The following is a 27,827-nucleotide window of genomic DNA, read 5'->3' as shown; positions in this document are numbered from 1 at the left end:
AAGAGTTTATTCACCAATTGCAACTTTTAACATTCAAAAATCACACTATATTATCCACATTCACAATATATGTACACTCATCAACACTCTAGGAACCATTTTATGGCGCAGTCCACCTCACCGTGATCACAGAATTCATAGTTTATCCGCCTCTTATTTTACTACTACTGTACATCCCTACTCAAGACCTGCTTACCACCCTCAGTGGACCCCTTCCAATTCAAACAGGAGTATACGGAGGATGCCATCTCAACAGCACTTCACTCTGCCCTGTTCCACCTGAAAATGCTGTTCATTGAATTCAGTTCAGCTTTCAACACCATCATCCCCTCCAAACTGATCACCAAACTCAGTACACTGGGTATCAATACCTCCCTCTGTAACTGGATTGTGGACTTCCTAACAAACAGATGGCAGTCAGGTTAAATAAACACCTCCTCAACCGTCACCCTGAACACCGGTGTACTACCACAGGGCTGCGTGCTGAGCTCCTTCCTTTACTCTTTCTTCACCTACGACTGCACACCTGCATGGCTCTAACACCATTGTCCAGTTTGCAGACGACACTACGGCGATTGGTCAGCATGACGATGAGACGGTCTACACCCTACAGGGAGGAGGTCCAGCATCTAATAATGTGGTGCACTGACAAGGCTCAAAGTCACTGGGTGTCACTGTCCACATCTCTGAGGACCTCCTCCCCACCCCCCACCCCACACACACACACACACAAGGCCATTAGAGTGCATTGACATTATATGCTTGTAGATGCAGAATTTTAGAGAGAAAAAGTTTTAGTTACTGCGATCGTGCACTGTGCATTGAGTAGTGACTGCACGGGCTAGTACCGCTCTTACAAGACGTCATAACGTCCCTTGCGTGTGGGTGTGACTGAGCGATTCTAGTAAGATGGCTGCGAAAAGGGAGAGTGATTGAGAAATCTGACCAACGTTTGTTTATGACTGGCACAATACTGCGGTGGACAACTGGTCCGGAAGATTAATGATGTGAATGAGTGTCCTCTGCTGCCATTGGTTTATGTTTACCTTTTTTCAGGAAAAGGCACCTTGTCTGACGTGATGAGAATTGATTTGCTAGCAGCCCTTCTCAGGCTGTTTATTCCGTAGAAATCACTGCTCGGCAACCGAACGCTAAACGTTGAAAATACTGGAAATAAAGCAGGTGGGTGGCTTCATTTGTAACCAACGCTGAGATTTGTAGCATTGTAAGTAGTTGACAGTAACATTAGCGCTTTAAACATCTAACATTAGTAATATGTATGCTCCACTGCGACAGAAGTAACGTTGACGGTTATGATGCCTGTTCAATCTAGAATTCTAATAGCAGTGGATGGTTTTGAACAGCCTTGCACTCGGCACTGGGATGTATTGCGTGGCGTGATAAATGTCATTTCGTTGGACCAGCTGTCTTTTTAGTTTGCTACAGGGACATAAACAACAGTAGCTAATGACACGTTGTTTACCTAGTTATAGATAACATTACATACTTGATCATAATAATCTCCCCATAAATCATCAATGTTACTTCCATTTGATTAGGTTAACATTAGCCACCTAGCGATAGCATGTTTTATCTCTGAGTTAGAGCTAGCCGGTGTATGGTTGTGGTAGGCTAAATAACACCACCGTCCGGATAACTTTTAGCCGTTGCAACATCAATGTTATTGGGTGAAATAGATTAGATTAGGTCGAATAATGTTTACTAAGTACATAGACATTGTCAGGCAGATGTGGTGGTGAATTTAAGTTACCTTAATTTAAATTACCTGGGAGCATAACGTTACATCAAATGCATTCTATTAATGTTAACGTTATCTCCATAGATATATGGCTAGTTGGCTACCTAGTAGTTAGCTATCAGCTAGCTACTGGCTAATTGCAGTGTGTGAAGTAACTATTTATTGCATCGATGTGTTGCTTCTTCTGGCCTAAAGTGAATAATGTCTAATGGATTACGTTAGCTCTTTAGCTAGCGAGTTAATTAGCTTCTAGGGTTGAATTTTTGCACACAAGCCTTGCATGATGAATAGCTTGAAATTCTCCCAAATATTGGATAATACTCCTCAGTAAAAGGGTGTAAGTTGGCTCGTTGATTATAACTATACTTTATATGAGTTTAATGGTTCGTCGACTAATCTTGTGTAAATGGTCATGTAATGGTCCGAAATAAATCACTGCTACCTAGCTTTGCAACGTCTTGGTCTTGGTGCCATGTCCAGCTATGGATAGCCAACGCTTTTTATATTCTCACCTTCAAGACACACACCTCTTAAATACATAGGCTACATTCTTCTGCAACTGTCAAGTTAAAACTTGCGTGAAGTAACCATACAGGAGCAACGTTAGATTCATTTCGGTAGTTTTGTCTACTGGAAACCAGTCACTGCCAAGAAGGAAGATAACAATTAGTTAGCTTGCTACTACCGGTAACGTGTAAGTTATGCAGACTGAACGCGAGGGCGTTAGAATAATATATAGCGATGTATTGACCAACTTCTAATGAGAATAATATGATATATATTGTGATGTATTTACCAATTGTTAATGTTAAGTTCTGTTTCCTGATCCCGAGAAGAAGGATATAGGGATTTGTGAGACCTTAATGATAGCAGTGTTTTTATTGCATTTCTCTTGTCACATCTTTGTTTGCTATCACGAGACACTGCAATTTAGTGCTTGCCCAACTGAACTTTGCACCTGTACAACAGCATAAGGGAGTGGAAAGAATGTGACCTGTAAACAGAAACCTATGTCTATCTAAACCTGTAATATATTCACCTAGAGTTTTGCTACAGTGTCCAGTTGTCATCATTGTGGGGAATAATTTAACTTGCAAGCATGACTATGTATTTTCTTGCTGAACACATGCATTATTGTAACAGAAATTCCTCCTTGGAAGAATTATTTTAACACAGAGACAGATGCAACAGTTCACAGAGAAATCATCTTGTCTTTCATCATCAATCATTAAGCATATAGTCAGGTGATTGGTTGACATTTCATATCAAAATTGCCCAGTTATTCTTACCTCCCTACAACAATGCCTCGCAAGAGCCCTGATGACAAGAAAACTAGACAATTTAAGCTATACTCTGATAAGAGTAAAGGGAAGGAGCAATCTTTGCACAATTATTTGAACATAAATAAAAATTCATAACTGTCAAATCAATGAATGCCCGTGCGTATGGCATTAGCCTAGCCCATGCATTAGACTGCTTTTATTTCTGGCAACTTGCACAAAGCAAAGGCCAAATATCCTGTCAGACACAACCTCTGCAGAGCAGTAACATCAGTAGAAGGTTTGAAACCAATGTAGAAAGGGATATTTTTTGTCCTGAAAGTCCATCAACTGCTTTATTCAGGGCTATAGTGGGTGCTTAAACATTTGGCAGTGCTCTACAGAAGATTGTGTTGTGATGTCTTCCTTCAATTGCAGGCAGGTCTGTTGTTTAATCACATGTTACTACTGTAGAAGAGAAAGACAAATCAAACTGTCAGTATATCAGCAATATCAGTGTTGTCTGAGAATGCCTTTGAAGATGCGTATTTGTCTTTTAGTTGGTCTGTTGCAGTAGTATAAAATTCACTCTACTTTTGCGTCATTGACCAGGTGAGCTGGACATCTGGCTAATGATTCATTATAGCTGGGGGGCGGAAGTGACTGTCTCTGTTCCAGCAAGCTTGCCTCTTTCTAAGCTTGCCTTTCCCTCACTCTTACTACTATGCATACAGTGTAAAATCAGGAAGTTGGCTTTAGTAAAGCGGTCCAACTTGGTCATCATTCCATGACTCACTGGTTTACACTAATTTAAAGGTCAGTGCTGCTGTCAGAATTGAATTGACATTACTTTCATGTCTGTTTTATTATTAGCTTTGTGTTAGTCATAGTTTCCCTAGCACAGAGTGGTGGTGGTGGTGGTGGTGGTGATGTGAAGTTTTGCTTTCTCTGAATTCAAACTACTAAGCTTCCTGGGACCGTTACTATTGAGACAGCTTTGAATTGCTTATTTTTCTCCCTTTGGGCTTTAGTCATGTGCTTTCATGGATTCTTTCTGGCTGGTGTTCAGGTGGCATGGTAAATAGACTGTGTACTTCTCTGTCCTGGTAACGCAGTAGTCTTACTGCCTGGCCAACAAAAAGATAAAAGTGAAAGTTGAACTTCAAAAAGTCTTCTCCAGACATCCATTGTTTTTCAGATCATGATGCTGTGGTGGCCAATTCGCATGAAAATTATCATGCTCCCTGAACCTAAATTTCACATATTTGAACATTTGAGCATTTTCACATTCATCCTGATGAAATCCTGCATTGTCATCCTGGAATATGCCCCTGGAATATGCTGTCATTGATGGAACAGCCTAATCATTCAGTCTATTCAGGTAGTTCGCTGACTTTTTATTTTTAAAACATTGCTTTGGCTAGACCTGAAGCAACTCCAGAGCATTTACTTATTTAAATGAACTTTGACTCCCTTTTGGTATAATGTCAGGGTCATTTAGGCCTAGTGCATCTTTGCAAGACTGTAACCCACAACCTTGTTGCTATTTCCATCCATATCCATGTCTTGCTTTCTAGTAGTATGTGAGTGCAAGTGAATTCTCCATCCTCAAGTGCTGGTGCCTCGTAGTGGCGTAACACAACACAAGGAAGCGCCTGTGCCTTCATGGCCTCTAGTCACTGAGCTGGAAAAACAAATGTGTTCCACTGCTTCAGGGATCTCACAATGGTGAAAAAAGGCCCTTCTTCTCTTAGAAAGGGAATGGCTGTCACAAGAAGATTTAAGTGAATGGAAACTTGGGACAAGTTGATGGACTGTTCTTTTGGCTAAGCAGAGTATCATTGGTGGGGCTTAGTCTTGATGCCAGAGCGTTGCACCGGTGTTTTGGGTGAAGGTGGTTATCTTTTTTTTAAAAGTTAGTCACACAAACACTGGGTTGTGGCGTTCAAATCTGTCCTTAGCGTTACGCAGAAATAATTTAGGAGAATATTATTATGAAATTACAAAATGGAATGAAAAAGCCACATGGAGTTACTTGTTGGGTTTGAAGATAAGGAACTAGAGCAGAGGAGTTTTCCATCAACCTCTCTTAACAGAAATAGCCTGGCTTGAACCAGCATAGACTTTCACTTGGGGCTGAAACCGTTCCATTAACTCAAGTTAACTGCATCTTGCCCTCGTATATTCAAACGAAAAGAGGATGCATGTCGTAAACTAGATTATTTCTCTTTTACTTTCTGAACCCGGGATGTCTGTCTCTGTTTATAATAGGCTACTATCTGCCATAAAGTCTCGTAGTTCTGTCAACGTTTTTGTGAAATAATTATCTGAAATGCAATGGCTTCAATTTGTGGCTTAATATTTATTACATTTATATTTTGGTGATGTGATGACATCATAAAAGTGCAAAACAATCAATAGAGCCTCTGACTGGTGCTGACTTAGTAATTTGCCAAGACTTGTTGTGATCAGAATATTGAGATTCAGGAAGATGATCCAGTGCAAGGAGTAACCTCAAGTTTCTTGAGAACTTTAGTTATCCAATCGAAACACATGGAACCGGTTAAGTGGTTGGGTTTCCCCTGCAGCATTGCTCAATCTGGACATGCATTGACGATGTCAGAGACTTGTCTCCACTTTGTACTCCTTGACAAGTTCAGTTGTGACTTTTTGAGTGCATCTCTGATACAGTATTTAGGCGATGAGATGTAACAGGCAGGTCGGCATAGTTGATCTGTTGACTGTAGGTTTATGGCATGTCTCGTAGGCAGAGACGAGCTGTTGCTCTCAAACACTGTCCACTTACAGTAATCAACAGAGTCAGTGTACTGATGAAGGAATAGATTAAATAGACAGATATGGAATGTTTGCAAAGTGATACCATGCTCGAGTTAAGGAGTATTTTTAGTACTTTCAAAATATAAAAATAGAGTATTTTATTTTGATACATGGTGTGGCTAATGTATTTTGTAGTTTATTTTGACTTAAAATTAGGGTATTTGATGTTCCATTTTAAAATACATTTTTATTACATATTTTTGTCCATCCCTGCCAGGCAGCTACAGTGCTACACTCTTCAATTCATTTACAAAATTATTTATTCAAATTTTCATCTTTTAAATCATGCCCCCCAGGGTGTAGTACTGTATCTGCTTGGCTTCTCGGCTGCAGCGGTTTTCTGAAGGAGAACATAAGTCATTAACCCTTTCTGCCTCATTGACTCCTGAATCTGGCCAGCTGGTCACTTTAGAATGTTGAAAGAGAGAATATTTCTCAGACACTGCCTTATATAGGGAAAAAATATTCCCCTAGATGGGTGATTGGAGAGTTGTTCAGATTGATGACATCATCAAAGATGGACTTTCCATTAATTAACGTCTCCTGTTCTTCAGCAAACCAAGGTTATACATAAAGTGTTTGTACAGCTTTAACATTGTGGAACACTTACATTCCAAAACACACTGGCTCTATTTAAAGATTCAACAACCATTTCCATTGATTCAAAGGGCCAAAATGAAAAAGAATAGACACCAAATTTGCAACAAACCAGAATAAAAGAATGTTCCTCAACAACGCAAGATTCTAAAATGCTGCGCGTCGGGGTCCAGTTCGCCCTGTCGGGACCTATTTCCCGATAATGACCGGCGTTCTATACATTATCCCTTACTTAAATGGGATCAGATATTATTTAGAATGCTTATTCTACAACATTCTAATTACAGTTTTCCAAAATCTCCACTCTGGCCGGAGTTTTTAAAAACTCTAAAACCTCTGTTTGCGTCTAAATGACAGGGTTTGCGTCTAAACACCACCTTATTCTACAACATTCTAATTACAGTTCTGTCAGTATTTGCTGAAGGATAATACATAAAAACAACCCTCATTTTAACATACATGTATTTCCATCAACTGGATTTTCGTGGATTTTTACTATGGTGTTTAGATCACAGATTGAAATATAAAAATGTGAAAATAAATTCTGTTGCAATCAGTTTTGGGTCAGACCTTACTTTGCCTGGACTACATAGTTACCAAGCTGGATTTCACGTAAACTACACTAATGGAACAGAACTCTCACTAAAATTAGCGAGGCTTATCGAAATAAGGTTGATGAAATACTCCCAGGTCGAGGTTGATGGAATACTCCCAGGTCTATATCATTTATCAACACAATGTACTGAAAGCTTCTGTCAACATAAACACCAAGCATCAACCTGTGTTTGTGTGGGTTTGCATTTTGGAACATTTATCTGTTGCCATCAGAACAGAAACGAGCAAGCATGTTTCTGTTTACGTAAAGACACCGGCTATTATCCTACATTCCATTCAAATCAGACTCTATTGATTCTCCCCCTGCAGGACGCTGACGACAGCAAGCGCCTGAGCACAGGCGAGAGCAGCGGCGTGCAGCACGTTACTGAAAGTCCTGGAGGGACTGGAGTTATGACTCAGAGCCCCTGAGACGCCATGGAGCTTTAGCCCGCCACACCAAACCTCAGTTCAAGTAAGAGCATGTTTGTTTCTCTCTCACTCACTCAGTCACTCACTCACACACACGCACTGGCACTGGCACTGGCACATAGACATAACCTTTTTCTTTCTTTGTCCCGCACACAAACACACTCAAACACTCAAAGCAGTAAGGACGCTGAAGGTGCCCTACTCGGCACTAAAATCTGTCCTCTTCTCCTGAGACTGGGGGTGATAGTGAAGGTTGTTTTGTCCGTGAGATCAGCCTATGTGTGCATGTGTGTGTTCTCAGTCCAGCTCCCATAGTGGTCATAAGGAAGAGATCTGGATCACAGGCCAGTGCTTCACGCACACTAAGCATGTTAGTGATTTGAACGACAAGCTTTCCGCTGGGAATTACCTTGTAAATCCCGTTGTTGACTGCTGTCAAATATACTGCTGAAACCATAATACTACTGGTAGGTTGTCAACTCCTAATCTCGGCTATATCCCCACTTTTTGAGTCATCAGTCTATCTCTTTCAAGAAAAGATTAAGAGAAATGGGTTTAGGGTGACCTTTAGAGTAAACTAGGCGCTGATATGGGTCCATTTTGTTAGTCATGATTGTGTCTGTTTGCCAGCCATTGTTGCTGACGGTTTAACCTCTTCCCCTGTTGTGTCAGAGCAGTCAGGATGAGTGAAACAGCATGATGAAGGCGCTTTTTTTCATGTGCCTCAGTACTTGGTGTGGAAGTTACTTAATATGTTCTTCTTTTTAAGACAGAAACACTCATACAACTAATAGGCTATATTGTGTGTGAGTGTGAGTGTAAGTGTAAGAGGTCAGCTGGTTATGACCTGACACGGCTGATTAGCTCAGAAGTCAGGTGAAGGTTGAACACACAATATTGTGTGTGTGTGTGTGTGTGTGTGTGTGTGTGTGTGTGTGTGTGTGTGTGTGTGTGTGTGTGTGTGTGTGTGTGTGTGTGTGTGTGTGTGTGTGTGTGTGTGTGTGTGTGTGTGTGTGTGTGTGTGTGTGTGTGTGTGTGTGTGTGTGTGTGTGTGTGTGCCCACCGCTCTTGGGGTTCCCAGGACCATTATGTGTCATACTGTCTGACCTCAAGAGCCTTTGCTATAAATACTGTATGTACACACACACACACCCATGTGATATGGGAAACTTGACCATGCCGCGGCTAGGAAAGAAATTGACTCGCCAGCTCTGTTTACACACATTTTCCAAGCCCTTGGCTTCGTCGATTTGTTTGTTTGCTTGCACTAAGTGGGCAGTGTTTCTCAGTTCAAACATGGGTCATGCCACTCACAGAGACAAATTGGTTGCGGTTTGTCTGTTTGGGTCAGCTTTTCATATTTTTTTTTTCTGCACTCGTATCTGCGTTAGTACCAAGTCTTAGTGTTGCTCTGTTTCTCTGTAAATGATTAGGAGGGTCTTGGGATTGTGATCGTTTTCCTCGTCTGTTTTAGCAGACTGGACTCCACCCGCTCGGGTCTGCTTGAGCTCCTTAGAGATGATGTCAGTTCGGCCTCTCCTAGGGAAGGAAGCCTACAGTCATGTGAGATTCCAGGAAGTTTTTGGGGATGGCAGGGTGGAGTCGTCCACATGCCATTCTGCCGTTTAGATTCCATGTCTGTTGTTCCAGGCTTCCCGGGAAATCAAAACACGCCTGTTCCTTCTCAAAAGTAGTTCTCAGAGGTGGCAGAGTTCAGGCTTTTTCCCCCTTAGTCCACATTTAAACTCCGACGTAAATTTGGTCTGTGTTTTTCTCTTCAGCCAATTTTACCGGCACATTTTACCGGCACAACTTTTTAATTTCAACAAACAGTTCAGCATAAAGCTAGGTTTTTCTATATTTATAAACAGTTGTAAGAAGTAAAATGTGAGTTTGGGCCCAGTAGTTTGGTGCCCGTCATCTGCTTTTGATTGCCTGTCCATGGTGTGTAGTGGAGAGATTGTCTCATGTTCCTTGAGCCTGGTCTCTGCGTTCTCTCTCTCTCGCTCTCTCTCACATGTGGCCTCTCTCTCTCTCTCTCTCTCTCTTTCTCTCTCTCTCTCTCTCTCTCTTTCTCTCTCTCTCTCTCTCTCTCTCTCTCGCTCTCTCTCTCTCTCTCTCTCGACATATTTTGATCTGTTGCCCTGCCTTGATAACCAAAAGACAACAATTGTATCACCAAAATTCCATAACTGATGTTTTTAGTAAGGTCCCACCTTTTGAAGGTTTTAGAATATCTTACTAGCATAGTTTTAAAAAAAAACATATTTAAGCTTCTCTAACACACAATGCTCTGGCCATTAAATAGCCTTAGTTGCTGAAATGGCCTTAAATTAAACAAACAAACTCTCTTTCTCTGTCTTTCTCTGTCTCTCTCTCCCTCCCTCCCTCTCTCTTTATTTCTCTCTCTTTATTTCTCTCTCTCTTGCTCGGCTCTGGGGGGTAGCAGGGTTTGGAGGGCTGCTTAAGGATCTCTGTTACATATTATTGCTGGGTGGGAGGCTTTTGAGTGTTTTCACTCTCAGGAAGTGTTCTGACATCACAGGAAGTTTGAGGTGAAAGTCTTGAGCTCTTCCTGTGATGGGATCAGTGTAATCTCACCGTGGGTGTCGATCTAAACTGTATGTTTTCGCTGAAGCTGTCCTCTAATGTGTGGGGATATTGATTATTCTGTTGATGGAAAGTCATGGTTTCTGGTTTTTTGCTGGACATGAATAGGGTCAGTGTTTATGTGTGAGCTGTTGGTATGTGGACACATGTATAGATTACATGACTGATGACTGCTATATCCTGCTGTAGTGCTTTATAATCTTAGTTTATATGATATGAATAAAATATTGACTCCTAAGCACTTAAATCAGTGATTTTAAAAGACTTATCTACTGTCTTTGGTGAGAGCTGTTAATTTACTCTCAATGCGGACTGAATTAATGTCTTCTCTCTCTCTCTATCTCTCTCCCTCTCTCCCCCCCTCTCTCTTCCCTGCAGGAGTGTGTCTGTCTGAGAATGGAGTGGTGCAGGCTGCAGGCTGGATGACAGGGTCTGCAGGGATCTCTGACCGCCCTCACCCCCCCCTCCACACCACCTGATCGCCTGCGCGCCGCCCCGTCTCTGTGCTGACGGGGATCCGGAGAGACGGCCACACACACACCTTCCTCCTCCCCCCCCTGCCTCCCCTCGAGCCACAGCATTGCACACTCCAGGGCAACCGTTCCTTCCCCTTCCTCTTCTCTCACCCCTCCGCCTGTGTAGGAGGACACTCCACCCCTCTTATTTTGGGGGTTTCCCTCTCCACCTTTCCCGAGCCCCCCCTCCCCTCCCTTCCTCCCCTCCTTTTCTCCCCCTGTTCTCTCCTTCCCTCTCTTCCTCATTTCCCCTCTTCTCTGTTCCTCTCCTCTCTCCCTCTCTCTCTCTCCCCCCTCGGTGAGCGTGTGAGGGCAGAATGAGCTGGTTAAGTCGGCTGAACCCGCGGGCCGCCGGCTCTAGGTCGGGCCGAAACGCTGCCCCCTCCAGCCCCTGCACCGCTGACCCGGAGACCTGCCTCATGGTCTTCCAGAACCACTGGAGACAGGTGAGGATGGACAACTCAAATCAGCCCTTGTGTTTGGTTCTGTGGTTTCTCCTTCTCTGCTTGGCACACGTTGTTTGCACATGTTTTTGCCTAGGTGTATTTTCTCAACTCTCACTAGCTCAGTCCTATTCACTTTCGATTTCAATATAATACGCTTTATTGGCATGACCATTTAAAAGGAAACTGTTGCTAAAGCATAACACATACAATACAGAAATATAGAGAACTGAGATAAAGTTAGAGACTGAGATAAAGTTCTCTTTATCTCAGTCTCAGTCTCTCTTCCCCATAGTCACGTGAACATAATCTTTCTATTTCATCCTTTTCTTATGCAAACCAGTTGCACCACCTTGTTGGCCATTTAACATTGCAGTGGATGCTTACAGTTTTTTTGGGTGTTGTCTTGATGTAGAAACGCTTGTGCCAACTTGCTATTTCGCTTGTTTATCTGTACACACAGATTGAGCCACTGTCAGATATTATTGATCTGTGTGTGTGTGTGTGTGAAACCGCATCTCTGTGTGTGGTCCCCAGAGTTGTAGGACACGTGAGATCTACACCCTTCTGGGTGATCATTATGCAGCTAGTTTTCACACACTCCAAACAGGGACAGGTTCCAAGTAGTGTGTGAATGGGTTTTCCAGTGATGAAAGCAGAGCTTTGTCTAGTGCACTGCTCTTCACAGTCCGTGTCACTAGTGGAACACTAAAATAAGTATAAATCTTTAAACCTGACTATGTAATACATAGTTGAAAAGGGAAATACATGTTGCAAAGGGAAAGGATCAATGTTTTGGTTCATAGTTGCAAAGAATGGAAAGGCAATTTTGTTCATACACATTGCTTGCACTTCATGCTTTACAAATGAGCAGATAAAGGAACATCAAACATGAAGTTGAAGTATAGATTGAACTGAAATATTCTCTCCTTCTCTCTCTCTCTCTCTCTCTCTCTCTCTCTCTCTCTCTCTCTCTCTCTCTCTCTCTCTCTCTCTCTCTCTCTCTCTCTCTGTCTCTGTCTCTGTCTCTGTCTCTCTCTCTCTCTGTCTCTCTCTGTCTCTCTCTCTCTCTCTCTCTCTCTCTCTCTCTATGTCTCTCTCTCTCTCTCTCTCTCTCTCTCTGTCTCTCTCTCTATGTCTCTCTCTCTATGTCTCTCTCTCTCTCTCTGTCTCTCTCTCTCTCTCTATGTCTCTCTCTCTCTCTCTCTATGTCTCTCTCTCTCTCTCTCTCTCTCTCTCTCTCTCTCTCTCTCTCTCTCTCTGTCTCTCTCTGTCTCTCTCTCTATGTCTCTCTCTCTCTCTATGTCTCTCTCTCTCTCTCTCTATGTCTCTCTCTCTCTCTCTCTATGTCTCTCTCTCTCTCTCTGTCTCTCTCTCTCTGTCTCTCTCTCTCTCTCTCTCTCTCTCTCAGGTGTCGTGGGTGCTGGAGCAGAAGGACTCCATGTCCAGTGGCGCTGACGACTTGACTGCCGTGAGGAACCACACTGACCAGATGCTGTGCCTGCTGGCCGAGGAGCGGCCCCAGGACCTCGACCCCGAGGTTCTCTCTTCCTCTTCCTCCTCCACCTCCTCCTCTTCCTCTGCGGCCGTCTCCATGGGGCCCATCTTGGAGTTTGTGGTGTCCGAGCGGGTCCTGGAGCGGCTGGTGGAGTGGCACGTGCGCCGCGGCCTGGACCCCGACAGCCAGGGGGCGCTGCTCAAGCTGTTTGAGATGCTGATCGGCCAGTCCCAGCAGCCCCTGCTCCAGCACATGGCCGTGCTGCAGCCGCTGCTCTGCCTGCTGGCCACCTGCGCCGACCCCCAGCTGGGCTGCCCGCCCGCCCTCGAGGCCAGCCTCGTGCTCCTGCTCAACCAGGTGAGCCAAGAGCCTCCACTCGAGGGGAAAGGGCTTTTATTTCATCTAGTTCTATGGCTATGTTATGCTGTTGGTGTTGCTGACTGTGCTGACGAGCAGGGTTGCGTTTCCCAATACCATAGTTGCTAACCTGTTAGCAACTTAGTTGGTTGGCAATGGGAAATTGCATTACAACCAACAAAGGTGCTAGCTTAGTTAGCAACTATGGTTTTAGGAAATATGATATGACTGTGCTGTCGTTCTGAATGAGGGCTCTGAATATTTGCAGACTGTGTATCTCCTGCTTTCAAAGCATATTTCTGTTACTCTGTCTGTTCTTTTCAACTTCGTCTTCGTCTTCCCCTTCTCTTCATTTCTGACACTTCTCCTCTTCCTCCTCTTCCTCCTCCTCCTCAGGTGTGTGTGTGCACAGCGCGGGAGCCCAAGGTGCTGGAGCTCTTGTTCCAAGCGACGCCGGCCCCTCAGGGTCCCACCAACCTGCTCATCTTCTCCCTGCTGGTGCCCTTCATCCACCGACACGGCGCCATCGGCCAGCAGGCCCGCGACGCCCTGCTGCTCGTCATGGCAACGTCCGCCAGCAACCAGGCCGTGGCCCAGTACATCACCGAAAACTCCTACTTCTGCCCGGTACCAGCTCTCGCCTGCTCCGTCTCCCTCTATACCTCTTACTCTCTCTCTCCCTCATACACACCACCTGCACTGATGATCAGAAGACCTTTTGGACACCTCCGAATTGCATGTTTTTCAAGTCCGCTTTAGCATTTGTTATGTATGCTACGAACTGCTGCATTAGCTGGATGTGAAGTGGGGGCCTTACCTGAATGAAATCAAGGATTGGTTGTGTACCGAGGCTACTGGTTGCTATTATCTTCTTTAATGAAATACATTACTGTAATGTAATGTAGCTATGAGAGAAGGCATGGGGATTGATATCTTGCAAAATAGACTTTTGTCATCATTCTGAGCTGTGTATTGTGTCATCATGCTTTCAGCCATTTATATTCAATCAGTGTGCAAGCCAACTATGGAGATTCATAAGTGTAGCATATCATATTTGGCAGGCGCTACTGTCATCAACACGATTCAGCCTGGCCACAGGTCTATTTATTTCTGCATTCTTCAGATTGCAACACTAAATGCTGAACATGTTCTCTGTGAGACCAAGTCTGAGAGCCTTTTCTCTCACATAGAGTGATTGCTGCAAATGTGAGTGAGTCATGTCTACATGCAATCTGAAGATCTCCTTATTTCCCTAGATGTCCCTGAGGACGTACCCATACAAAGACCACTGTTTTGAGTTGTGAGGGTGAAGTGTCACTGGTGTTGGTGGACTTGGCTTGGGGCTAACACAGGGAGTAAGGCTCAGTGGGTGAATTAGAACGATTGTGATCACTGAATCGTTGAGTTTTGAATCGATCCATGGAGTCGGCCAGGGTTTTATGCTAAGATTGCAGGAATTCCCCACCTGTTACTGGGACTGTTGTCTTGTATGTTGCCTGTATGTTGTCCCACCAGAAGCATAATATGCTCTGTGTGTGTATGTGTGTGTCATGGCCGTTGTGTTGCGGGATAGAAAACACAGGCTCAGTGTGTGTCTGGGTCGTGCTGTGTCTCTGCGGAGGCTATGTGGACAGAGAGCGCCTGTCTCGAGCACTGATGCCACAGTGTGTGTGGGCGTGGGTGCGCATGGGAGAGAGAAGTGGCATGAGCTGGCACTCTGTCGGGCCGCACAGGCGGCCATTGTGCTCCGGGTGGACGGCTGCTGTGGTGGCGCTGTGCCTTTGCCATGCCCACACGAGCAGCCACGGTCCAGAGACAACGGCCGAATGTTTCCACCAGCAAGAGGCTTGGCCTGAGGGGCTTTATGTAAACATTTTGTTGTTCGTGGAAGCCGTCCTCTCTTCGTCGGTTTCTTTCCCTCCCTGCCCCAACCCAAGCTTCTTCATGTCCTTTGCCTCTCCTTTAGTCTCTTTCACACTCCTCTCCCCCTCTCTTCTCTCACCCATTAAATATTAGATAAGGTCGGATCTGACCTACTTAGGCCGCCGACCAGCCGAGGTGCCATCTAGGATGAATGTGTGCCACCCCTTCTTCCTCTCTCCATTCTCCATCTCTCTCTCTCTCTCTGTCTCTCTCTCTCACACACGCACACTTTCTTTCTCTCTTTCTCTCTTCATCTCTCTCTCTCTCTCTCTCCACCTCCCTCCCTCCTTCTCTCTCTCTCCCTCCCTCTCTGTGTTCTCTTCTGTCCAATCCTGCTCTCCGATGTTTTGAACATTTTTTTTTTTTACTCTTTCTTCCTCTTCTTATCTTTCCTCCCCCTCCAGTCCCCCTGGTTCTTTGTTTTCCAGCCGTAGCACTAGCAGCTCCTATCACTGGCTCTGTCTCCCACTTTGATCTTTGCCCATCCTCGCTGCAATCACTGCGCACGTTTGAATTGCTCCTTGATCCGTCTCTCCGCCCCCACTCATGAGGCGGAGGCAGAGGCGGTGGGTTGGGGGGGCGTGTTTGTGCGTTCGCTTGTCCTCCCCCCCCACCAATATCTCTGCAGGGGCGCTAGGCTTCAGCTTCAGTAATCTAGGGCCTGCTTGCTTGCCTGCCTGTCTGCGTGTCTGACTGTGCAGCCCTCCTATGGGGAACACGGAGGCCTTTCCCCTGCCCCTTGGATGCTCTGAGGTGCTGCTGCAAACCCAGTTCCCATCACCTCATTACTGTGGCCATATCCTACCACACAAGGGAGGGAGCGCCAACCCCCAACCCTCTACACCTTCTCCCCTTCCTCCTCCTCCTCATCGGTTGTCATGTCTGTAGCGGAGTGTGATCAGAAGGAACTTCATAGCGGGGCGTTTCTCTGATGCTGCTGGCCAGGGTGCCTCCCTCTGCTCTCTCTCCGCTGCCAGCCTCTGCTCTGATGTGTCCCAGAGATGTGGGCCAGACAGCTGACAGGCCTAGAGAGACCTGAGGACTGCACGGTCTGCTTGAAGGCACGCCATTTACGTGTAGGAAGAGAGCTTGCAGAAATGTTTTGAGCTGTCTGTGTGTGTGTGTGTGAGGTTCTCATCAGTGCAATAAGGAGTAGGGTCAGGCTGTATGCCAGATTCATTTCATGAATGGATGGGCGTAGCAGCAGGATGAAGTGCTAGCCACAGTACGTCTTGTCTGATGCCAGACACACACACACACACACACACACACCGATGGCTGCCCTGTCTCACTGGTTACTGGGGCCCTGTCTCACTGGTGACCTGTCCTCTTCAGGTTCTGGCCACGGGCCTGAGCGCTCTCTACTCGTCGCTGCCGCGGAAGATTGAGGTGCGCGGGGACGACTGGCACGCGCTGCGGCGCGAGGACTGGATGGGCGTGTCCTCACTGGTCCTCTTCATGAACTCCCTGGAGTTCTGCAACGCTGTGGTGCAGGTACGTAAACAAGAGCACTCGTTCATACACATCAACTTGGACAGAATTAGCATGTTTCTCAGGATCTGTTTCTCTGTTTGTGAATAGCGGACATTTACTCTAGCATGTCTGATGCCTTAAAGGTATTACTCTAGCATGTCTGATGAAAAAAGGTACTCCAAAGCCTAATGTCATTGATGGGAAATGCATCTGGACACACAAGCCACACAGGAGCTAAAGCTAATTTACTCTGCAAAATCATTTAACCAGTTTACTCGCCAATTTACCCTGCAAAATCATTTAGCTAATTTAATAACATGAGCAACATGAGGACATGGGAGGTCCATGTATAATGACAGCCTCCCAAAGAGACATGTTGCATGGACAAAGACAAGGTAGCTTGTGCATACGTATGACAAGGAGCAGTGACACACCTACTGTGTGGGCATCTCAAGGCAGGGAGTGGAGACTGTACAGATTGTATTTCAGTAAGGCCTGATCACCGCACATCTCTCAAAAAAATGCATTTAGTCTTCCTACTGTTGATATTGAAAGCACAAGCCTGTTCACATTGTGTTAAAATGGACCTTTCAGTGAAATGCCATAGAGGACAAATATGGCATGTTTACTGCAGATCCTTTAAGAAAAGGAATGCGTATGGCCACTGCACTGATTATATTGACTGAAGGCACAACTTGTACACAGATTGTGCCCTGCTTTGTGTCAATGGAGTTGGCAATTATAGTTATCCCTGCCTATTCTCACTGCAAGGTTACTGCTGTGGGAAGCTCGTTCATGATGCATTTTGCTACCCTGGAAACTCCAGAGTTCTCGCAAGAGCACAATTAGAATTGTCTCTGCGAGACACTCTGGCAATGAGTAATGATGCACGTTACTTTTGCAGGGGAGCCAATCCCATCGGTGTATCTGATATAGGCGGGCCAGAGGCGAGCTAAACAGATGACAGTCGTAGTGTTATCCAATTGCGTCGAAGTCTGAAATCAGTCAGTAAACGTTGGTCGTATTGTGTTATCCAATGCGTGCAGGGAGATTTTCAAATGCACGCTTGGTGCTGCTACTCGAGTTGGGCCATTACATTGTTCGTGGCCAGACCCTTAATCTTTCTGGATTATCAGGGTCTGGAATCTCCAGGCTAGCATTTTGCAGTGGGACTATGTAATTAGGGCCCCAGGAGTCTCGGCACCAGGTCATGAGTTTAACCTGTTCATCACAAGCACACTCTGCTGTCTCCTGCGTATGTCCTGCATGTCCTGTTGGTGTGCACTTCTCTGAAGTGTGTTCTGTTGCCCTGTGTGTCCCTGCAGGTGTCTCACCCACTGGTGCGCACTCAGCTGCTTGATTACGTCCACAATGGCTTCCTGATTCCAGTCATGGGCCCCGCCCTTCACAAGGTACAGCCAATCATTGTGTTGCATACTCAGTGGTGTGCAGGGTGTAACTAGTGCTCATTGTGTTGCATACTCAGTGGTGTGCAGGGTGTAACTAGTGCTCTCTGCCAGAGTAGACAATTGTATCACAAAAGAAAAAATGAAAATAAACTAAATGAAAATATTTTATATTATATCGTTTAAATATAGTTATGACTTGTACTCAGTGAAGGAGAATATGAATATTGATAAAGGTGTTTTTTCTTTCACTCCACGAAGGTCTGTTCTGTTTTGTTGTTTTGTCTGTAATAAATGTCATTCAAAATGAGGATGCTTTATTTCTGTCCCCTTCTGTACCACATCTGCGCTTGCTGGCCTCAGTCATCTGTCGATGAGATGATCGCCAGCACGGCCTACCTGGACCTCTTCCTGCGCAGCGTCACAGAAACGTCCCTCCTCAAAACCTTCCTGCGTTTCATCCTGCTGCATCGCCACGACAACGACACCATCCTGGACACGCTGCTCACACGCATCAGCAGCAACTCGCGGGTCAGTCAGGAGCACACACACACACACACACACACACACACACACACACACACACACACACACACTTTTCTTTCTCCCATTCATATTTTGACGACTTCTAATTCAAGATATGGGAGGTTTTATAGTACTGAGGGGAAGTTTAGATGTGTATTTTCCTTATTTGTGTGTCTGCAGTTGTGCATGGTCTCTCTCAGCCTCTTCAAGACACTGCTGTCCCTCAACTGTGAAGACCTCATGCTACAGCTCGTTCTCAGGTAGTGTGTGTGTGTGTGTGTGTGTGTGTGTGTGTGTGTGTGTGTGTGTGTTTTTTTTGTCTCGCTTCATTTAAAGGAACAGTATGTAAGATTGTGGCCAAAACTGGTACTGCAATCACTTTCAAATTACTGTAGAGCGGTGTATCCCCTCCCCCTCCCCCCTGAGCTGGCAACCTGGATGCCGAAACACTACTGATTTCGTGATTAGTAGACAGGTGGAGGGTGGCGCATCAGGCCAAAACACAACATGACAACATCAACATCATTTGAGGGCTGCAAATTATTGAGGGCTGCAAAAAATTAAATGACAATATCCTGGCTGGACTACTGTTGTCAATGATATAAGTATTTGAAATGAACATGATTTCTTAATGTCTAGGGACATATCAGGGCCATTTTATGATTAATTGAAATACTTTTCTTACATACGGTTCCTTTGAACAGGGAAATTAAGTATTTCAAACTGCTCACAATTACTCATATAGTTGATAATTGAGTATTGATTAGATTGATCAGATGTGTGTTATTAATTTACCTCTACAAACTGGCCACTTTTTTTATGTTGTGCTTTGGAAAGGTAAATCAAAGGCTCAATTAAAACATTTGTATTCCAACCAAGTTATCCACAGTTCATCTGTACATGTGTGAAACAAGTGGTCCTCTATGACGAATAAACTTAAAAAGGGACAAAACCCCAGCAGTTTCAACCCACTTGGAATGACCTTTATCTGTTTCCCAAGGTGCCACCTAGTGGTGGCTGTGTGTACTGTTTGTGAGTGTGTTTGCAGTGACGTGTGTTGTTGTGCTGTAGGTATCTGCTGCCATGCACACATGTGATGCTGAGTCAGAGGCGTGCCGTTAGGGAGACAGACATTTACGGCAAGTCCGCAGACAAGTTCCTCTCCCTCATCCCGGAGTGCTGCCGCCTCACAACAGCGCCATCTGGTGAGCGGGAGGATGAACCTGCCTTTTGGGGGAAAGGTGAGCTCGCATGAGAAATGAATGCACAATACCCATACATACACACTCTACTGAGTGATTATACATACTCTACTGACTGATGAGAACTGCTTGATTACAGGTGATGAAGATGACGCATATGTAGCAGCTTCATCTCAGAGCATGCTAAGAAGGGAAACTCACATGTGACTCTGCAGTGCCTCTCATGACTGTTTACAGAATGTGTGCAGAAAAGGGTTCCATTGAGGGATACAGTGTTCCAGTCATGTCTATGTGCACCACTCACCATTCTCTCCTTTTTGCTTTTCTTTCTTTTTGTTTCTTCAGTCCTGGGCAGCCCCAGCGCTGCCGAGTCTCCAGTCCACCCCAGACCCAGCACGCCGTCCCGTCTGGCCCTCTTCATCCGCCAGCAGAGTTCGGGCGGCGGCGGCGGGTCGGCCAGCTCACCCACCAGCGCCGACCCCACGCCCTCCTCCCCCCGTGGGGCTCCGGCCGCCCCCCTCTCCCCCGACAGCCCCCTGCACCAGGCCCCGGGCTCCGCAGACGAGCCCAACGGGGAGTCGGGCTACCTGGACTACCTGCGGGACGCTCGGCGGGGCATCGAGGTGTGCTCCTGGGCCTGCCGCGACTGGTCAGCCCCCTACGACGGCGAGGACCCCTCTCCGAACCTGGCGCCGGCTCCCCCTCCCCCTCCCACCAGCCACCCCAGCCTGAGCCTGGTGCCCGAGCACTTCTCTCTCCAGGGCGGCCCGACCGGTGCGGGCAGTGCGGGCTCGGGCTCAGGCGAGGCCGGCCAGAAGGAGCGGGCGGCGGTGGTGGCGGCGGCGCGTTCCGAGTGGAGCAGCTCGGAGCGCGATAGCGGCGAGTGGGATGTGACCATCAGCAAGAACTGCATCAGCCTGACACCGCGCAGCAAGAAGCGCAGCCTGCAGCGGGACCAGATGCCACTCAACACCGCCCCGCTGCACCTACCCACCGCTTCCTCCTCTTCCTCCTCTTCCTCATCCTCAGCATCAGCAGCAGCAACGACAATGCCGAACTCCACTGTATCCACCTCTTCCACCCCTGCTCCCCCACACCAGGCCCTCTTTAACGGGACGGGCCGGGGGGACAGCTGCCCCGACCTCGCAGACGGGGGCATGGAGGTGAAGAAGGTGAAGCGGGACGTGGATTTGGACGCGAGCGTGAGCATGGGCGGCTCCGGCGCGGAGCCGGGCCAGAACGGTGCGGTGGGCGTGTGCGCCCCCGAGGCCTGCCTGCCGCTGCAGGGAGGCGGGAGCCGTGTTGAGGACCGCGGTGGCCCCAGCGCCCTCCAGCAGACGCTCCCGCAAGTGTCCTGCCAGCCTGACGGCCCGCCACTGTCCCTCCCGGCCCCGGCCCCGTCGCTTGACGATGCCCCCCCGAAGCCCACTCCGTCTCCCGCCCCAGCAGCCCCGGAGGCGGCCTTAGCACCATCGGCCTCCTCCTCCTCCTCCGCGATGAGCCAGGGGCTGGAGTCGGTGGAGAGCCTGATCGAGGAGCTCTTGGAGCGGGCACCCACTGCAGCGGCCCCACAGGCTGGGGACTCCAATGGCCAGGGCATCAGCATCGAGGCCTTCCACCAGGAGTTGCGCGAGCTGGAGGAGCGCGTGAGGGAGCGCCGGGCGGTGGCCCAGGCCCTGGAGGAGCTGGCCAGAGAGCCGCCCGGCCTCGAGCACACGGAGGACGAGCTGCAGCCGCCGCCCACGCCGCTCGAGGCCGAGTCGGCCGCCGGCGAAGCCAAGACGGAGAACGCGATGGGAGGGATGTTCAGTCCTGCCAGGCCCCTGGGCCAGCTGGCCGCTCCTCCATACACTGGTAAACCCTACAACCCAGAAACGCTTACGTCACTCCACTGATGTGGCTTTGGTTACCAGTTATGGCAGTGGCTCTCCGCCAGTCAAGTCCAAATGAAAAATTGTTCTGTCCTGCACTCACACTCTTTCTTTCTTTCTTTCTTTCTTTCTGTCTTTCTTTTCCTTGTTCTTTCTTTCTTTCTTTCCTCCCTCCCTCTTGCTGCTTTCTCTCTCTCTCTCTCTCTCTCTCTCTCTCTCTCTCTCAGGACCGTTTATTATGGTGTTGTTTGCCAAGCTGGAGAACATGCTGCAGAACTCTCTGTACGTGAACATCCTGCTGACGGGCATCGTGTTCCAGCTGGCCTGCTACCCGCAGCCTCTCATCCGGTCCTTCCTCCTCAACACCAACATGGTCTTCCAGCCCAGTATCAAGTCCCTCATCCAGGTACTGCACACCCACCCTCCGACCAATCCACACAGCACAGCACAGCTCCACACAGCTCAGCTCACTCAGCAACGCAGGTCTGGAGCGCGGCCACAACGCCACCAAACACGTTACCACACCTTTGGGTCAGGACCAAGAGTTGCTGCCTGGGAATGTCTTATAGTTGTCTGTACCAGTAAAGAAACATTCAGTTGAAACCATTTTCACTCGTTCTCATGACTCAGTCTGTGCCACATCAGCTGATCAAGTACCAAGAGCCCCATCAGCTGAGCTTGTTTGGCAGATGAAGGTCAAAAGTCGGTTGCTTGGTTACTGCTAACTGCAGAGCGATTCATGTGTGTGTACAATACAAAGTAAATGAACGTATGACAAAAACCGAGCAGATGGCTACAACTCCTCAACTGTGATGCTTCTTTTTCATGCTCAGCCTTTAGCCAGCAGACGTGCATATTTGTTGTGTGATGTCAACGTTAAATATGATTAGCATTTGATTAACATACATATGACTGTCATATTATGAATGTGGGAGGTAGCGTTAACTGTTAAACCCAGAATAAGAGTATTAGCCTGTGGTGACAAGTGTGAACATGCTAGCATGCAGAACAGGATCATCCTTTCAGCCCTAACGGCAGTTATCTAAGTCATCATAGGTATTGAAACGTAGCCTGTCCCAACACATATGACCTTCTGAATGCGGATAACGGGGAGTCTTCTTGACTCATGACTTATGATGGGCGTTTACTGTGTAGAGAACTGTCCATGCCCTTGATATTTTGAGGTTTTGACACCACACCAGCAAGTAATAGAAATGGTTAACAATTCTAGTTGCTCTCTACTGCCCTCTGCTGTGTAAATGTATACCATACAAATCCAGGTCGTCTCAAATGTCAAGGTTGCTCACTGTTTGCTGTTTTAACTCCCAACGGCAGAAATAACTTGAGGGCTTTTTTTTTCCCCTTGACGTTTTCTCCTCCTGTCTGCACAGGTGCTGGGCACGGTAAAGAACCGAATCGAGGTGTTTGCCGCCATGCACGAGGACTTCCCGGCCATGCTGAGGAAAGCCCGGCGCTACCTGCTGGCCCGCGGCAAGCTGGACTGGAGCGACTCGCCCACCGCTTTGCCCAGCCTGCGCCGCTCCGACTCCATGGGTGAGGGTGAGCGCACCAGAGCGGGGAGTGGGCTAAGGGCACGGAATGGTAGAACCAAAAAAGAAACGGGGGGGAAAAAAGAAAGGGAGAGAAAGGCAGAAAGAAAGACAGGGGAAAAAGACAAGAAGAAAAGAAGTGAGAGGGTAGCCTGTTCTACTGAGATGCCCCAGTCCAGCTGTTTGTAATTATGGTTGTGTGTGTGTGTGTGTGTGTGTGTGTGTGTGTGTGTGTGTGTGTGTGTGTGTGTGTGTGTGTGTGTGTGTGTGTGTGTGTGTGTGTGTGTGTGTGTGTGTGTGTGTGTGTGTGTGTGTGTGTGTGTGTGTGTGTGTGTGTGTGTGTGTGTGTGTGTGTCAGTGCTGGCAGGGCTCTGGGCTGACCATGGGGTTGAGCCACAGATGGTTGAGTTATGGATGGACAGGACTCCAGCACAGCTCCCGCGTGGCCTCATTTCTCTGGCCGCCACAGCTGGGGGTCTGTGGAGCAGCCATGCTGCTTTTCTTCTAGATGTTTGTGGTTTGGTTTTCTGGCTCTAGTGGGTTTTTCATCCAGCCAGATTCAGCCATTCGATTGTGCTGGTTTCTTTCTTTCTTGTGAGTGTGTTTCATGAGCATGTAGAGAAGAATCTTGCTTAGTTTTTCTTTGAACCTCTCTGTGAATCGATCTTTTGATTCTCCATTTGAAGATCTCTTTGAAAAAAAGACATTCATTCTTTTCATTTCTCTCTCTGTCTCTCTCTCTCTCTCTCTCTCTCCCCCCCCCTCTCTCTCTCTCTCTCTCTCTCTCTCTCTCTCTCTCTCTCTCCCCCTCTCTCTGTCCCTCCTGCAGTGAAGAGCCGTAAGCCGTCTCTGGGCGACCTGATCTTGCGGCACACCAACAGCCCGACCCGTGCGCGCAATGCCGCTCAGATGGCCCTGGCGCACGTGCGCGACGGCGGCCAGTCTCTACACAGCGCCCTGTTCCGCGCCACCACCTCCTCCACCGCCTCCAGTCTGGAGCGGCAGGCCGAGGCGCTCCGGGTCAAGAACGCCGTCTACTGCGCTGTGGTCTTCGCCGAGTTCCTCAAGGAGCTGGCGGCGCTCGCCCAGGAGCATGCCGTCGCCTTGCCCTTCCCCCGCAGCGGCCCTGGTGCCGAGGAATGACCACGCACACACACACATGCGCACACACACATGCACACACACACACACATGCGCACACACACCACAATGACCCACAAACTGGCTTTTTTTTCTTTTTCTTGCCACATGAGGGCAGTAATAAGTTTAATCGAACTGAGAGAGAAGCCAGTTGGGATTTGTTTTTTTTTGTTTTTTTAATTGTTTGTGGAAATTGCACAAGTGGCCTGTGCATAGTTGTGTACATACCTATACATAGAAAGAGTATAAATATATAAGATATATAGAATATTTATGTGTATGATGGGTTTTATATGCACAGAGACTGTGAACGCTGAACTGCTATTTCCTGGAAATGGTATTCACACCTGTGTACACAAACACACACATACACACTGTGTGCAGAGCTCTGCCACTGTAGAACTGTATTCTAGCGGCTCAGCTGAATGAAGTAGTTGTCCACCTGTAGTGCACGGCGATCTCCTCTCAGCTCTGTGTGACTGACCGCCCTCCCTCAGTCCAGTCTGATACGGGACAGGAGAGGGCTCCCTGAAGTCAGATCCTCATTCGTTTTCTACACATTTTTAAAACCCTGTTTGTCTCCGTGTGTTAGACAAGCGTCCAATGAATGCATTCGTGGAAGACATTTTTTGTTTTTGTTTTGTTGTTGTCAAAAAGGAACAACATGGGGACAAACAACGCTGCGCCTCTGTTTGGGACCCTCCTCACAGCTGCACATCATCAGAGGAGGCCAACCCGTCGTCGGCATCTCAGACTCGACCTCTGGCCCCGTGCTGCTGCTCTCGCTCTGCGGTGGAGAGCCAGGAGCACGCCGGCCAATCGTCTCTGACCACCATCTCAAGGACACACCTCCACTTTATTTTTTATTATTATTATTGTTTATTTTTTTTTATTTTTTTGGATATGTAATTGACGCATCACCTCTGTCGGATGGAGAGAGGGGTAATGGAGGGGGTAGGAGGCCAAATACAACCCCAGTGATGAGGAGTAGGAGATCAGCTGCCAGACCTGCTACCTCCTCCTGTCCAGCGGCCATCTCTCATCTGTGTGGGATCTGTAGTTCTGGACAAAAGCAAACACTACATGAGCTTGTGTGAATGATCAGATTTGTCTCTTAATATTTTAACACATATCAGCCATGTGTGGGAGCTGCACACTTGTATGAAGGCTTCTGCGTCGGTGCTAAGTGTTTGTGTGTGTGTGTATGTGTGTGTAAGTGTTTGTAAGTGATGGAGAGAGTGTTTGCATGTTCTCTGTTGGACTGCCAGCAGTTGAAGAAGGAGCCAGAATCGTGAGCTGCCATGTTGTTGCATCCTTCTGTGTCATTGGGACGTGTGCATTATGATTTTGAAAGCAGTGTTTCCGTTGTGTCCATTATTTGTTCAGTTGTCCTCGTTCATTTCATGCACGCATTCTCCTTCCGTCCCTGGTTCTCCACTACGTATCTCTTTCTTTGAAAGTGATAGGGCTACAAAGCGCTACATTTAGGCCCTGTGGTCAGCCGAGAGAGACCACTTCGGACTGGGCGTGCTTGAGAGTAGGTGTCCAGCAGCATTCTCCTACTCTTTGTGTTTTTTTTAGGTTTGATTTTTTTTTTTTTAAGTGTGCGTCTGTGTGAACAAAGGGCCTTTAATTGTCTGTCCAGGTGTTTGAGTGTAGAAGACAAAGCCCTTGGCTTGAATGCTTGTTTGCTGGCTGCCTTGTTGGAGATGGCCGCTGGTGTTGTGAGACCAGCTAGAACGTGCAGCCTTGGGACTGTCTGTCTGTCTGTCTGTCATGTGTGTCCAGTTGTGATCTGAGATTTAGCTGTGGCTAACCTGCTTCCACCGCACAGTGTTTTTTGTACCAATTCAGATTGCCAACGCTCTTGTCACTTTGGGGTGTGTGTGTGTGCGTGCGTGCTAATTTGAGACTCTCAGCAGATTTGAAGTATGTGGGTGCATGTTCCCTATGTAATTTGGGTTGTCTTGTTGCTGATGGCAAGCTTTTAGAATATTTCCTTTAAAAATCAATGAACTCCTTCCAACAAGTCCACTCAAGCCATCGATTCCATTTTATCATTTTTTCCTTTTCTTTTGTTTGTTTGTTGCATGTCATTGAATGTTAGTCTTTTGGAGCCAGAAGCCAAGTAAGATTCACATGTCTTCACGGGGGTCACCAGATGATCTGGAACACTGCGAGAACGAGAGAAGCGCAGTTCTTAACAGATTTAGCTCGCGGCAGATCTCCTCCGCCTCCTCCTCTGAGCGCTCTCGGCCCTCGTGAGGGAAGGAGCAGGGGAGAGGGCGTCCATCCATCTAGCCGGTCCGTCCAGGCTGTCTCTGAGACGATAAAGGAAGTCTGCTCAGGGGAACCAGGCTTGATTGATTCACTCAGAACTCTCTAGACTAGGGCTTTTATATTTCTATTGTTTTAGTGTTATTTTTATTTAGTGTTATGATTGCAGTATGTCTCAAAGCATGGTTTATCTTATTTTTTTATGGAAAGAGTGATTGCGTGTCTTATGCATTGAGGAACAGTAGTGCCAAGTGGGTTTTTTTTTCCAGTCTATAGATGAAGATAATGGTCTTAAGCCATATTCCCAGGGTTTGCCAGACTGTGGTCTCCAACCCTCTGAATCGGTACAAGTATAATGTGTGGACAGGTGTGTGAGAGTGTATGTATATGTGTGGGTGTGTGTGTGTGTGTGTGAGAGCGGGAGAGAATGAGAGTGAGTGAATGATTGTGTGTGTGTTTGTGTGTGTGATTCATGCATTGATTCAGAACTCATGAGAATATTTTGATACACTTCTGTGCACTAAAGCTGTCCCAAAGAAAAAAAGGGATTACATCTCTCAATAAAAAAAGAAATGTTCATTTCAGTCCAAAGTGGATCCAATCTTTAAATCTTATTTGGGTGCTTTTAATTTTAACCAGATTCTTTTAATTGATTTTTGTGTTATCAATTGACTGATCATAGCAATTGTTTTGAAATTTGTATGCATGTATGGGAATATGCCAACAGAAATGTTCATTTTAATATTTTAATTTCACAGTATTCAGTGGTTCTTTTGTTTCCTGTTTTGCTTGTTCCTGTATGGATGTGTGTTTTTAAGGAAATAAGGGGTGTCGGTCTCTCAAAATCTATGCAAATCATCCTCCTGGTTTTCTCCAACACCACTGCGATCTGAGAAGGACTGGGTCCTCTGTAAATAATGTATAAAGAGACACTGGGGCGGAACATCGGAAACCAGAGACAACTTAAGTAATCAATAGGACTGAATGGAACACATGCAAAATAATGAATGTTGTCAGAATTATTTTTCTATATTAAAAAAAATCAAGAGGAAAAGCTAGGCAGCAAGCTGACACAACAACTTTGGGAAAAGCTGTAAGAAACACTACAAAGGGAATGTTTTTATTAATTTATAAATGTTTTAACTGGCAATAGTTGTTTTGTCCTGGTCTTTCTCTGTCTGTTTGCTTATTTTCACGCAGAATGTTGTATCACTACAGACATAACAGCAATTAATTAATTGAGAACAAGTAACAGGTTGGTACACTGCCATTGAAAGTATGAGAATAGAGTACATCCAGAATAGATTCATCATTTCCACTTCTTGTTTACATTTCAGTTTAAACTTACAGACTTCCAAATAAAGAGCCATTCAAAAGTGTTAGTGTGTGTAGTTTACGCAATTCTCAATGCATGAGCAGTTGAAAAAAATTCTACTTCAACAATAGGTGCCTTGGGTACAAGTATTGCCTTGATTTGAAACCGGGTTTGGAATGTGTGTGTGTGTGTGAGAGAGCATGCTGCCTAGGGACTCAATCGTAAATGAGTCACAAGGTATAG

The 27,827-nt window shown here is 46.6% G+C and overlaps 1 protein-coding gene across 2 annotated transcripts; it reads left to right on the top strand.

The window, feature by feature from the left end:
• Nucleotides 1–921: 921 nt before the first annotated feature.
• Nucleotides 922–27,419, top strand: fhip1b (FHF complex subunit HOOK interacting protein 1B). 2 transcript variants are annotated; one of them, XM_076263893.1, is made up of 14 exons: nt 922–1,182; nt 7,378–7,522; nt 10,468–11,050; nt 12,459–12,902; nt 13,299–13,529; nt 16,161–16,319; nt 17,624–17,710; nt 18,068–18,235; nt 18,410–18,489; nt 19,301–19,470; nt 19,777–21,285; nt 21,530–21,708; nt 22,694–22,856; nt 23,682–27,419. In XM_076263893.1, the coding sequence occupies exons 3-14, from the start codon at nt 10,922–10,924 to the stop codon at nt 23,993–23,995; spliced, it is 3,633 nt and encodes a 1,210-aa protein (XP_076120008.1). In that variant the 5' UTR covers nt 922–1,182; nt 7,378–7,522; nt 10,468–10,921; the 3' UTR covers nt 23,996–27,419. The 2 variants fall into 2 exon arrangements, with proteins under 2 accessions (XP_076120008.1, XP_076120007.1); XM_076263892.1 differs by having other exon boundaries at nt 22,694–22,862.
• The last annotated feature ends 408 nt before the right edge of the window (nt 27,420–27,827 follow it).

Source organism: Alosa pseudoharengus, unplaced genomic scaffold, assembly GCF_046254945.1.
Source record: "Alosa pseudoharengus isolate Yale_2024_CS ecotype anadromous, Long Island Sound unplaced genomic scaffold, YU_APseudo_1.1 YU_APseudo_1.1_scf_3, whole genome shotgun sequence".
Classification (NCBI taxonomy): domain Eukaryota; kingdom Metazoa; phylum Chordata; class Actinopteri; order Clupeiformes; family Clupeidae; genus Alosa; species Alosa pseudoharengus.
This window is presented reverse-complemented; position numbering and strand designations above follow the sequence as displayed.